Genomic DNA, 14699 nt, shown 5'->3' on the forward strand with positions numbered 1-14699 from the left:
ATTAAATATGAGCTAATAATTTAGTGTCATTTTAGTGACGGACTTTTTTAATTTTTTTTTTTTTAACTGTATGGGTTTTGTTTGGTTGTTGAATTTTTTTTTTTCTGCTGATTATCTCAAAAAAGAGATATTACATTAAATTGGTTTGGATTTTATTTTAAAGAAGATTTTTTGAAAAATAAATTTAGTTCAGGAAAATAAAAGTGTATGCAGCATTCACACTGGTCTCAGAGTAAGGGCAAGACAATCCCCACACAATCCTCTTTCCAAGGTCTTCTTGTCTGTTGCTTGTTCACCAAAAAGTCCTTTTCTTGGTGAAACTAAGTCAGATTTTATAGCTCCTTTTAACTTTCAATATTCATTAAGTTTAAGAGCAGGGGGAGAATGGTTTGAATTTAATGTCTTGGAACCAAATAGTCGAAATACTTCTGTACTATTTTTTGTTTTGTTAAGTGAATTCAGAGAAAATGGATATTGTTGAAACCAACGGTTAATTGAAAGGTGTGATGTGTTTTATCATTTGCAGTAAAAGAGAAACTCTCAAATGGTGATGTTAAGTTTTTAGTGCTAACTCTTTATAGAATTTATTGCATTTTTACATCATTGTAGGAAATAAAATGTATTATTTGAAATGTATATATTGCTTAATATTACATAATTCTTAATACTCAAAGCTAAATTAAATATATTAAGATTTTTATTAATTTAATTTCTTTAAAAACCTTAGGCTAATCGGCTGGTGGGGCCATGACTTCAAAACACGATTCCTCATGGAAAACAGTATGTATTTAACACTCTCAATTTTACCTTATTTGATTTATTTCTATATAAACAGCTTTACTTTTGCAGCAGTTAGAGAAGAAAGGATAGAACTTTACATTTGTAATTTATGTTCAAGGTGTTAGGCTAAACTCATCCTAAATATGTGAGGCAGTGGAGTTAAAAAAAATAAATGTTGGAATTAATTTGTGTGTGGGTATAAGGGTTTGAATGTCTGCTCTTAGACATTTTTCTGAAAACCTTCAAAATGCAGAATTAGAATATGGATGCAATTTTCAAAGTTTCTCAGTGAATTTAATTCATAAGTCTCTGAGGAGTGAGGATTTGCTATCAATCACTGGGGTAATATCTTTCTTCAGGATTAGTTCCACTGGAATTAATGAGAAATTATACAAATAAAGGTAAGGCAACCTGACATAAGTCATGAAATCCAACTAATGTTTTGGCATCTCCAAATTTCCTATAAGACAAACCTGCTCTGAAATAGTGAAGTGTTTATTGTCCCAATACGAAATGTGGATTCCTGCCCAAATCTGACAGCTAGACTGTTCAGCTCCAGTTTAAACTACAGCAGAGAGAATATCCTGAGGGATCAGGATGAGAAAGGCGCTTTTTGGTTTGATTGGTTGTTTTGTTTTTAATATATTTTTAATTTTCTGTGGCAGTGCCTGTTGATGTGGCTTTGGCTGGAGAGCACCTCTCTAATAGCCTCAGTCTGCTCTTTGTTTTCAGAGCAAATGCAAGAGAGTGGCACTACGGAAAGCCAGCAGGAGACACAAATTGCCTTGAAATACTGCTAGAAGAAGAAAAACGTTGTTTATTCATTTCCATGAGCAGTTTGCAGGGGAGAAGTTGGACATTATAAAATTAGCCAGTCTGCTGTGCGTGAAAAGCGTTTCCTCCGCCGCTTCCTCCCGCTCTGGTGCCGGAGCGTGAAATATGAACGGTGACACCGAACGTACAGCGAGCCTTTTGTAGATTTATTAAATAGATTTTGTGAAATTTCACAGCCCAAAGTCTAAGCAACTCCTCTCCATGGCCTGAAGCTACACTTAGCTGCATATGCAGCCTCCCCTGTGTCTCGTCAGCTCAATAAAGTTAAGGAACGCGATTCCTTGCTCCGCGTGAACGTGCCTCTGCTGACTTGGAATTTCTCTGCCTCGTGCCAGCCTTAAAAGAGATTCAAGTGTAAAGGTGGTTTTAACACACACCATTTAAACAAATTAATTGCAGTTCTCTGGTTCCCATGAAGCTGCTAATGAGGTCTTCTGCTGGATAAAATTGGGCCTCTCTCGAAGTTGAAAGTATTAGCTGGGAATAGATTACTATTTCCTTTTAATGACTGAATCCTACGGGCCACATTAGGGAAATATTTTACTGTGTGAGGACAGACTTCAAGATAAGGTCCAATCCATTAAAATGAAGAAATCAAAAACACTAATATAAGTTATTCATTTTCCAGAATTACAACTAAGTGAAGGAATTAATGGATTCCGGTTATCAAATCCTCCAATTTTACTGGTCTGTGCTCTGCATGCCAGTTTAGAGGTAAGTAATTGCTTTACTTTGAGCCTGAATTTAAGAGTATAAAAATGTTTAATGAATGTTACGTGTATTATTGCTGTCTCCCTTAAAGAAAAATGTGAAATATTTGAAAATTGAAGGGGAGAAGTAATGAAAAGCAAACAACCCCACCGCCCTGAGAGACCAAGGCCATTAACAAATATATTAATCTCCCCATGTCTCTCACAAACTCTGCTGGAGGACCCCAAGCTGGACCCAGAGTATTTAAGGTTTGCTCCTCCAAACCTAGCAATGTGTTTTTCCCTGCTTTTAGGAGCTCAGTACAAACAGCATCTTTATCCCATTGAAATATTCAGAGCTCAAAATCATAGAATAATTAAAGTTGGAGGAGATCTCTGAGATCACCAAGTCCAACCATGACTGACTATTCATGGGAAGAATTGTGCTCAGCATCTTCCTACAAAGGAATGATGTAAGCCTGAAAAGTTTCATTCACAACTGCTGCTTTATATATTCCACCAGCAAAGCAGGCTTATATCCTTCATGAAAGAAAATTAGCTGTTCTGGGTACTCTGGGCTACTGGATCAGGTGATCCAGAAAACCTGTTCTGCCTTTGGTTACAAGGAGACAGAAACTATCTGCAAATGTTTCCTAAAAGGGGAGTTCATGAATGTGGCATAGCTCCAAACTGTATTTTCTTGTATAGAATAATGAGTATTCTGGTGGTAAAAGCCCCATCTCTGACCTATCTCTATATGAATAATTGGCACTGTGGCTGTGGGAAGGGCAGTCCTGCCACACACAGCAATTCCTCCTCTGAAGGTGTGATCTATGTGCTGAAAGCCTCTGATCTGCTTTGGAGAGCACAGCCCCTCCCTGTCTGAGGGCATGGAGCTGTTCCCCACACACCTGTGTTTCATATCAAGATGTCCCAGCATTTCTCTTAAGGATGGTTCACCCCTGAAATCAGGACTCTCAGTCTTTTTGGCTCAAAAAGGTGGTGTTACTTAGATTTACCTTACTGTAAAATTATCTTTAAGCTGGTTTTCAAGGCAGCTTTGGGTAGCAAGGTTTTGCCACCAGCATAAATGGCAGAAATTTATTTCTGGTTAACATTCTCTTAATGCTAGTGCAATGGCTGAGCTGATGCTGGAACAAAGAGCAGTGTCCACATCCCTCTTCTGTATTTACTGAAAAAACCAGCATCTTAAGCAAACAAAGTCAGAAAATTGCCAGTTGTGATCTCTCCATTTTACATGCAACGCTGAAGGACTGCAAAGGGCACAGCCATGCTTCTTGTTCCGCCTGACAATTTATTTTTTTTAGTCCTTAGACATCCAATATATTGTTTTAAACTTTATGTGACCTTCGAGATAAGCTGAAAGCTATTCTGCCATGACCCAGATTGTCAGTGCTCGGGCTTGTGTGGGCTGGTGTCATTTAGCCCACTGCAGGGAGCCTGGAACAATGAGGGCTGAGCAGTTTCCATCGCCTCCCCTTTCCCTGCCCACATTACCTTTTGGCACAGCCAGGATTTCCCAGTGCTAATTGCTCTAATACAGTGGGAAACAAAATAGTTTTCATGTCTGGCAAGAGATGGCTAGTGAAATTGCATGCCACCTTCACTGGGACACATTAAGCAGAAGGCAGTGTTTCCAATGGAAACAATGCAAACTGCAAGTGTTAATGGATGTTATTCCTCAATAATGCTTAAAGTGACTGTTATGGCACTAGCTGCTGCCTTTTATGGAAAAAAGGGGAGCGCTCTACAGACACATTTTAAAGACCTTTTTCAAAAAATTTCACCCAGGAGACCAAATATTCCTTGCACAAAGCCTGTGGAAACAGATTTTTTGCAGGCAGCCTAAGGAGATCCATCCCTCATATTCCTGCAAATCCTGGAAGAATGGGAGACAGGTCTCTGTTTTCCCTCTAGTAATGCACTGAGCAGTCCTGTGTCTGCTCTGGGTGCCTGGGTGGAGGAGGAAAGCGCCTCTAGATTTTTGTTGACCTGTGTAACTGCTGGCTGCTGGTGGCTCTGGTCCCTGTCACATTTATTCCCTTGCAAAGTCTGTTTTACAGCATCCACATTTCATTTCACAAACACAAATGCAGGGGTTCTTGGCTTTGTGCAGCATCTAGTGGCTGTGATAGCATCTGGAAATGAGACTTGGGATGTTCTACAAAACAATGATTTCCAGATGCTGCTGGAAACCAGACTTTGTTGTATTTTGAGTAGGACTTTTCAGGTACCTCTCTTTATGCTTTTCCAGGTTGTGATACAAGTAATCTTAAAATTGTTACTTCTCTAGTGTGGAAAAATGATTTCTTGAGAGTGGAGATCATGGATTTTTACCCAGGGCACTGCTTTACCTCTGATTTGCAGCTGCAGTCAGTGGAGAGAGAACTGTCCACAGGCATTGATGTGCCAGGATGTGATTTGAAGTGGCTGTTGGACACTTGCATGTCTGTATCTTGTAATTTTCCCCTGAAGCTAATTCCAAGGGAAGAAGGAAAGGACGGGTTTGAAGAAGTCAGGGATAAGTTATTTCTGGGGTTGCATTTCCATTATTCCCTGTAATGGAGCCTTTCCAGAGCAAAAGCAGAAGCTGTCTCACCTTCTGCTCCCAAACTCCTCTACCCCATTGATCTTGTTTGTGTGGCCAAACAGCACTGCCATTTTCAGACAGTCATTTTTGCATGTCTCATTATATTTTGAGTGTCTAAAACTCACCAATTTTTGTAGCTGTGCAAGTGCACAGTGCTATTGAAAAATAATTCAATGAATGTTCTTTTTTTTTTTTCTTGAACATGTGGACTAGAGAGAGCAAGCCTTTAAGTACAGGACTTAAAGCTGTCAAGTCAGTGTTGGTAAACATTTTGTGCTTTCACAGACAAGAATTTCTACACCAGTCATGATGTTTCAGTCTTGGCCCTTGGATTTTGTCAGTAGGATCACTGAGTTTGGAAAAGACCTCTGAGATCATTGCCAGGCCCACCACTAAACCATGTCCTCAAGAGCCACACCTGCATGGTTCTGAACAGGGACAGTGACTCCATGGACAGCCTGTTACAATGCTTGCCCCTTCCAGTTGAGAAACTCTTCCTGATATCCAAACTAAGCCTCTCCTGGTGCCACTTGAGGCTGTTCCCTCTTTTCCTATCAATTGGGAGAGAAGAGCAAACCCCAGCTGGCTACGTCCTCCTTCCAGGAGGTATAGAGAGTGAGGAGGTGTGTACTAAAGATGATTTTCATGTGATTTTGAGTTTCATACAGCACTGCTGCACCTATACAGGATTTATGGATCCTCTTTAGACATGCAGAGGAATGCTCTCTCAGCAAACTGGCTTTGTGTGCAAGTTATTTCTGCAGACACAGATGTGTATGAAATTTTTAAATAGTAGTCACAAATATCTGTCATTATCTAAAGCATAACCTGATCCTGTTTTTCAAAATCCCAATCCTGCCATGTTTATGTAAAATGTCTCTCTGGTTTTACTACTTGATTCCAAGGATAATATATAGAGAAATCTTTATTTCCTTTTAATTTTCTAGTAACAAATTCTCATTCTAATGTTTTCAAATCATCACAGGTTTTTAGTCAGACGACAATGAAAGCATTGAGGAGGAAATCCATTCTACTCACTGGTTACCTGGAATACCTGATAAAGCATTACTACAGTGAGGATAAAGCAAATCCAGAGAAGCCCTTTGTGAAAATAATCACACCATCTCAGATTGAGGAGAGAGGATGCCAGCTCACTCTGTCATTTTCCCTTCCAATCAAATCTGTGTTTAAAGAGCTGGAGAAGAGAGGAGTAGCTGTAAGTAAATCAAACTTCATCTTCTTAACAAGTAACACACTCTTAATTTGCTTTTATTCAAATGCAATCCCATATAAGGCAAAAACCCACTAGGACTGATGAAATTTCTCACAATTTCAATTTTTACTTGTGCAAGTAATTAAATTACATAGAGTTATTTTTTAGATTATTTGTTAGACTGTATTTCCCTTTCACTGTTGGCTTATTTTCAGTAGTTCTGGAGTCACTGCTGAGGTTAGAGCTGTATCATGGATGCATTAGGATGGAAGGCACAGCTACAGATTTATATGACAAGGAACTCTGAAAAACCATCAGTCCCCTTCTTGATCCACAAATGGCCAAAAGCTTTGTGAGATATTGAAATGGAGCAATGGAAAATCTGCCATTTCCTTAGAAATGTGTTTTAGCACTCAGAAAAAGAAGCCACTTCCTTGTAATGGTTCAGCTACCATCCAGCACTGCTCAAAAAGAATAAAAGTGAAATTTAGGGCCATACATTGGGTAATTTAGATGTGCTGGGAGGTGAGACTGATATCATAATGCCATATAAATGAGATATCAGTTTTATTTCTGCTGGTCTCTTGTCTCCCCAAAGGGCACCTCTTTCAGGTTACGTATGCTGCTGCTTCAGTGCTGCCAGGGAATTCCAGGAACTCCTGCTTTTAGCAGGGCACGGGGCCTCATGCTGTTGGCTTGTCTTTGCAATGCAGTGATATTTTTCAAATATAAGAGATTATTATATTCATGAAGATGTTTAAAATCACAATGAGAGGAAGAAAAAAACTGCAATGCCTGTGCCATTACTTGTACCTTTAGAAAGTCACATACTGGAATGAGGGTTTCTGTGCTTTTTTTTCTTTTGGTCACCTCTGTGCCTCTTCAACTCTGGGTTGCTATTGGCACTAAGGTGAATTTTGGGGCTACATAGCTGGTTGGATACCCTCAACAACACTGCTGAAGTCTTGCCCATCTTGAGCTTTGCATCATTTTTTTAGGCAAAACTACTCTTACTACATTTTTCCCAATCATGTTCCTTCCTGTAGCTCCTTGAGGATCCCAAAGGTTTTACACGTGCTTCCTTGTCAGGCCAGTCATTCTTCCTTGAAGACAAGTTGTGGCATTTAGAAATACAGCCTGACAGATCAACATGAAGTGACCTGAATTTACTGAGTGTTTCCTCTCTGTTTTGCAGTGTGACATGCGAGAACCAAACGCTCTTCGCGTTGCCCCAGTTCCTCTCTACAATTCCTTCTGTGATGTGCACAGATTTATTGAAATCCTGGGATCTGCAATTACATCTTCAAAACAAACAGCAAATAATACTGTGCTATCTGGTTCTTATTGATGGCTCAGCTGTACCTTTTAATCTATTTCTGACTAAGATGCATTTATCCTGCTGAGTGATTCTTTGCTTCGAGTAGACCGAGCTATATCCCATGCAATTTGCAAAAAAATGACTGTGCTTGAATAGTTATTTACAACAGGCATAGTTTTATTAAAGCTCATATTTCCACTCTGCTTTGACTTTGACTTCATGAATTAGTATGCTTTGTATATTTTAATGGGGCTCTTCTTAAACATTTTATGTAGTTTTATTACATTAGCCTTGAGAAGCATGGAAGAATTGCTATCAACTAGAACAGGGATGAAAAAAAAATCCCTTCTTTATTTTAAAAATTATGCATAATAAAATGTGGAAAATAGACAAATCACCAACTGTTAAAAGATACAGTCCAATTTACATTTTTAATTTAGTAATTCTATTTAAAGTACAGTGTATATTTGAAAAGTAAAAGTTGAACAATTAGTTGTCTCAAAACTCCTGACTGCTGCACACTTAAGTTTTTCAAAGGGCCCAATATTTTGAAATTCTGGTTTAATGAGTGTTTTAATTGAAGAATGAAATTACATTGCAGATACCTTCTTTGGTGTGATGAAATTGGCCAAAACAAAACATTTTATCTTTCTAGGTAGTCCTGTTGGAGAGGAGGAGCTGGAGAAAGCTGAGAAGAGTTGTGGACCCGTGTAAGGCAGCATGAAGGGCTGTATGAGCACTCCCTGCAGCTTTAGTGAGGCTTAATTTGGATTAGGCAAAAAGAACCCTGAGCTCTTTAAGCAGCAGCAAAATATCTCATTGTTAACTCACCGTGTGGCCCGAATTTTTACAGAGATTTGCACCAGGCAGGCAAGAGCAACGTAGACAAACTGCTTACATTTCAGCAACTCTATCCAAAGTTGTTTCAAGGCATAAATAACACCTTGGCATAATTGGCAATTAAGCCCTAAAGTCTGTAGCTGTTCACGCAGCGTTTTCCAAGAATCAGCTGAAACTTTCTCTCTGATGATGTTCAATGTGTCTCATTTTTGGTATGAAACACTTAGAAAATTGCATCCAGTAGTGCTTTGAATATGTGAAGGGAGCCTACAATAAAAACAGGGACAAACTGTGTGATAGGACAAGGAGGGATGGTTTTAAACTGGATTTAGGTTAGATATAAAAAAAGCAGTTTTTTACAGTGAGGGTGCTGAAACACTGGAACAGAGAGGTGGTGGATGCATCCCTGGAAACATTCATACTTTTAATTCCACTTCAAGAGTGAAGAAGGATTTTGGGGGGAATGAGGTCTTATCTAGTTTTGTTCACAGTTTTTTCTGCTGGTTGAAACTTTCACACCCTTTGAGCACCTCCTGCTTCACAAGGAAACCCAAGGGCACTCACAGCCCCTTCCTGCTCTCTAAAATTCCCCAAAGGTGTGTAGTGTTAAAACTCTTGCTGCAGTAATACCTGTTTTATTGGTTGTAATGTGCAGGGGAAAGCTGAAAGAACTGAAAATACAGGTATTTTTATCACTTGTGATGAGAAAGAAGAGCTTCTTTAACCAGAATATTGTTATAAAGAATAGCACAGGAGTCTTAATCCGTTTGAAATCTCTGTCTCACTCAAGAGGTTTTGATTACACTGACATCATCTCCTCAGTTCAGTGAGACTGGACAGTTTCTTCCAGACCAGGTATCTGTATTTTTGTGGGTTTATTTTTATCCTTGCACTTGCAGCTCTTTGTCTGTTAAGTGACAGGATCTTAGGAAAGGATCATTTTCCATAAAGTGACAGATGATGCAAAAAGCACTGAATATAGAAATGTGCAGGTCCACAGTGTTGGAAAGGAATTTAACTCAGTGTCAGTGCCTTTGTAGTGCCAGCTGACCCTTATGTCTTCCCTACAAAGTTAGGCAAGCTTCATATAAATTCAGATATGGGTGTAGATAATAATATAAAATACCTTATTTTGATATCAGTTCAAACCCCAGAAGAGTATGAATCCCAAAAATTCTTTCTAAATAGCATCTAGACCTCAGGCTTGAACAAGCTGTCTTTGCAGTTATGGGGAGATAAACAGTGATTTTTGAGAAGTTTGAGATTGGATTTTAATTCACACACTTTGAAAATAATTTTTAGTGTCTCTGAGGAAAGTGAACCACTTAGTAGGTAAAGTACTAAGTATATGCAGTTCAGGTTTCAAAGACTAGCAGATTAATAATAAATATTTTATAATATTTATAATATCTTAGTATTATTTCAGGCTACAGGTACAAATATTGACTTTATAAATATGTATATTTGTGTACTATTTGATGAATTAGATAATACCCAGTGCATCAAAAACTCACTTATTTCAACTGTTTTGATGTACTATTTCTTTTTCACCTGTGACCTGTGATGATAAAACTGAAAGAACTCTGCATTCATAGCCATATATATAGAAATTCAGAAAATTAATTCAAAAAAGTGAGGGAAGCCTATATTGCAGTTTTCTCATTTAATGAAACAAAATTGTAGCAGAAGCACCATTTTCACATGGTCTTTCTGTACTTCAAGTAAAAGTTTTGCAAAATGAATAATACTGGAAGTTAACATTAGGTGTCAGTATTTTACATATTATTTAGCAAAAGAATATCAAGGGAAAGAGCTTCTGTGGAAAGAAAAAAAGGAATATTGCAGTCTGCTTTTTCAAATGCTTTAAGTTGACACAGCGTAATATCAGGAATAATTATGTGTGAAACAATTAATTGTACATACTCCAAATTCTTGCTAGTTACATCTCTGATTTTAAATTCAATACTAACTACCACTGCTTTCTGATTGTGATGACATTTAATTTTTGGATTGTCTGAAGAAATTACATTTTTCAAGTTGAACTGCAGGACATGAAGATCTGTAGATGACAGAAAACTGATACCCAGGTAAAATGAGAAAATACCTACAAAATGAAGGCAAATATGAGTATGCAGATCCCTGGTTGTGTGTGATCTTTTTCAGCACAACAAAATTTAAAAATGTGCAGAATTCTTAAGCTCACTGCAACTGCTGAAAATATGAGGAAAAGATGCTACAGGATCCATCTGTGCTTTCTTAACCCTGTTTTGCCACAGGAACATAGAAGACAAGGCAAAGTCTTCCTTCACAAGCAGCAAAGGATGCCTTTGTCTTCCAAAAGAACAATATACTCTGAGTGAAGAAAAAAGCACAACACAGTAATATTTTCATCTGAACTTTGGCATTACTGGGAGTGGGAAGGATGTGGCTCATCTGAAAAGCTTACACCCCAAAATGTCTTTGTCTGACAATGACAGAATCCACCTTGATTTCATTTCACCAGCAAATTATTATACATTGGTTAAGCAAGATTAAGCAAGAAAGTTACAAGAAAGATTGGAAGATACTAAAATATAATAACTAACTTTTTAACCTATATTAGATTTCCCAAACAGAAGTGGGTACAGGTGGGAATTCCCTGTGAAATTCCAGTCCCTGTTTGGGATTCACAGAGGGGGTTTGGTTGGGATGGGCTTTGATTGGGTTCACAGAAACATTTTGGGCTAAATCCACAGAGGGGCCGACATCAAAGCAGCCACATCAATATTTTATTTTAATTCCTTTCCCTGAGTCACAGAATTGCTGAATTTATAAAAGACCCCCAAGATCACTGAGTCCAACCACTCACCCAGCACTGCCATGTTCACTGTTATGGTGAAGACATGGCTGAGGTGGGTTTGTTATTTCCTATACTCACCTATAAAACACACTTCAGAGGGAGCTGGCCTACCCAGAGACCCCCCAAAAACCTCTGCAGGCTCCCATCTGAAACTCTGGGCACTCAAGCTGGTGCAAATATATTTCTGAAAAGCTGCTCACTCTCTGAGACCAGCTGAGAGACAGTTTTGCATCGTAAGCTTAAACTTTTGTCAATATTTGTGAAATATATTTAGACAGCTTATTCAGAAATGAGTAAGTTATAGATCAGTAATTAATACTTTTTATATCCTGAGTTTTTATTACCTAAACTTACTCTTCTAAGCATCGTTTTATGTTTCTAGTTAAATATAAGTGAGAATTGATTGGGGTATTTCTCAATGGAATTCTATCTTTATTTCATCATAATTGCTTCATATTTGAATAATGACAGATGAACTACTTCACTCAATTGCAGTTTTAAGGCTTTGAAGTCACAATAGCAGCAAAGGATTTAAATCCTGAAACCATTATTATGGCAGAGAAGACATCAGGGAAAAGGAAAACTTATGGTAGTGTAATTTTCTAGACAGAAAAATTCTGCGGTTGCACTTTTTTTCTTTTTTATTATTTTTTCTCTGGACATTTTATTAATGTTAAAAGAACCCTGGAAGAAGAGATTGGAAATGCTGAATGAAAGTCCTGCTGTAAGTAAACTTCTGAAGTTATTTGGCTTTGGAGCTGGCTACAAACCTTTTAAAATTCTGGGCAGCTGCAATACTGTATTTCACCAATAAAGAGTTCATTAGATCTTTTTTCTCTCTGACATTTTACATCTAGTCCTGAGTACATGTTAATACTCCAAGGTATGAATTTCAAAGTTCCCTTTATCTTTGTGTACAGTTTTAAGCAATTAATCAAATGATAAAATATAGCTTTAAAATTAGAAACGAATTGTGAATTTAAAGTATGTTCAAAAAGTTGCTACATTATAATTTTGGGGGGATGGGGCCTCATCAACTGAACTAAATTCTAGTCTTCTTTTACCTTACATTTTATTGAAGAATTTTGAAGAGATCCTCAAATTGTTAAAACATGACCAAGTGGTCTATCCAGGATAGTTCTTTCTCCTCGGAGGCTACATCAAAGTGGCAGAGACATAGAAAAATCATTATTCAATATGTTCAAAATGATTCCCACGTGGGGGAAGATTTATGCAGGCTTCTGAAATGAGCATGGGGGCAAACAGCACCAAGACCCCTTCGTCTGAAATAAAAGTGAATGGCAGTTGTATCATCCTGTACAAGGTATGAAAATAAAGATATGCACTGAGTGTAGTGGAATGGGGGTTGTCACATAATTTTGGCAGCAGGGGCCAAATCCAAACTCTTGAATTCAACCTGCAACTTTGCTACTCCAAGGGTGCTCCTGGTGCCTCAGTTTTGAAAGCCTGGGGTGGAGCCTGGCTGTTCCTGAGGTAATTGGGAAAGGATGTCTGCAAAGTTCCCATTGACACCTGAGCACAAGGCATTAAGAACTGGGAGTTTCTAAATGTTATTAATTTCTGAATGTTATGAATGAATCTCAACAGAAATACACTTGTAATTTTTTTGTCTGCATTTTCTGTTTCTGTATTTTCCATTTTATTCACTGAAGTGTGTCAAGCATACAACACCCTGTTTCTTTGTGGGTTTGTTATTTTAATTTTCACTTGGGAGGTGAAAGGCAATATCCAGAAATATTCATTCTTCAGACAAGACATAGAAGCAGTTTTAACATGTTAGCTGATGGTTTGTGCAAAATGTTCAGATGTTTTGTGTGATATCTGATTTAAACCATTGTTGCCACGAGGCAACAGTTGCTGCCAATTTTTCCCTTCTTATGTGGAAAGCACCTCACAACTGGGTAACCAATGAATCTCTGGATCTTCTTTTCAGGAACACTTCTGGACTTCTCTATACTGCTCCTAACTAAAGAGAAAAAAGGTGCAGGTCTCATTCAGAGGAATTGTGAGTGAAAGAACAGATTCATCTGCTTCTGAGTTCTCTTAATTGACCCTTCAAGTGTGAGGTTTTTTTATTAGTTTTAAACTGATGTGAAAATCCCATTTATTATAGAATCGTAGAATAATTTATGTTGGAAAAGACTTTGAGGTCACTGAGTCCAACCTTAGACATGATGCTGCCAAGTCCAGCACTAAACTACTATTTTTGTTTGACTTCTAGTTTCAATATAGTGCAGTGCCAGATTAATTTAATGAATTTATAAACCTCATTATAACATTTATTTGATTTTGAAAAAACTTGGATTAGATAAATTTCTTCTACATTAATACAGCAGTTACAAGTATGCTGAATTTTGAAAAGAAGTTACTCTCAACTTTTCAAATGTAAGTACTAAATGAAAAATTCTACATTGCTCTGCATCAGATATGGATGAAGGATAAAGTTATGTGTCAATTTTTGGAATATCTTAAATTCTGTGGAAGACGATGTAGCATATGTAGCTTGATTTTCATTAGTATTCTTATTTTATTCAAACTTTCTCTCTTTAACTGGATATTAAAGCTGAAGTGATAAAATACCAGAAGAAGTATGAATCACCAAAGTTCTATGTTGAAGTCTGATCTCCTGACATTTTTCTGAATGAATATTGAAGTGCTTCTCAACAAAAGATCATGAAATTGCTCCATCAGTAATCAGACCCAGACTTGACTTGAAAAAAATTCTTTTTATATTTAGTTATGAAAAGCATGCTCTTAATTATAATGATGATCATTAAAACAAATGTCTTGGAAGGCTACTATTTTCAATTCAAAGTCTCTTCAAAAGCATATGAAAAACCTGATGATATATATATAATAAGTCCATCCTGAAAAAATATTAGAAAAACATATCAAATTAATGTATATGATATACATGTACATCTCTGAGTATGTATATGTGTGCTCCTCTCCAGAGAATCAAGAGGTTTGGTTCTGTCTTTAATTTTTTTTTTTTTTTCACATTTATGGGAAGTGTGAGAAGTGGTTTAATTTGATGAAATCAAACATTCCATGAAAACAAAGGCGTTAGCTCTGAAATAAGACATCAGCTTTGCTGGGCTGTAGATCCTTTGAACTTGGATGACATTGTCTCTGAGGACAAGATGTTTGATGAATTTTAGACTTTAAAGCCTTTGGTAGGAAAAATTAGTCCAGAATCTGTTCCTGTAGGATGGGGGGGGAAAAAAAATCATTCTTCAAAAGATCAGGAAAAAAAATGATGTCATTTTCTATTTCCCTTAAGTACCTTTTCTTCAGATGCTTATATTGGAAAAGGCTCAACAGCCATGAATTTAGGGGCTTATGCTCCAAGTGATCAGGGCATTTATGTCCTCTCTGCAGAGAATATTGAGGAGAAACAAAAAAAGGAAAACCTCTTAGAATTTAAGGATAAAGGGCTCTGTGGGTAAGATGGTCTTACAAAACATCGCTGACTAATTTTAATCTATTAATTTAATATAATGAACATAATGATTTGTGTAAAATTACTTTACCCCTGTTATATGCCAAATCTG

General features: G+C 37.4%; 1 protein-coding gene across 1 annotated transcript in view; it reads left to right on the top strand.

Moving 5' to 3' along the window:
* The window catches only part of KYNU (kynureninase), a 57445-nt gene extending 49797 nt beyond the window's left edge, over positions 1–7648 (top strand). The window contains exons 11-14 of the mRNA XM_079311048.1: positions 728–780; positions 2243–2328; positions 5900–6130; positions 7323–7648. Of these exons, the coding sequence (XP_079167174.1) occupies positions 728–780; positions 2243–2328; positions 5900–6130; positions 7323–7475 (523 nt within the window). The 3' untranslated portion in view covers positions 7476–7648. The remainder of the gene's footprint in view (positions 1–727; positions 781–2242; positions 2329–5899; positions 6131–7322) is intronic.
* The last annotated feature ends 7051 nt before the right edge of the window (positions 7649–14699 follow it).

The sequence above is a fragment of the Erithacus rubecula genome (genome assembly GCF_903797595.1).
Source record: "Erithacus rubecula genome assembly, chromosome: 8".
Classification (NCBI taxonomy): Eukaryota; Metazoa; Chordata; class Aves; order Passeriformes; family Muscicapidae; genus Erithacus; species Erithacus rubecula.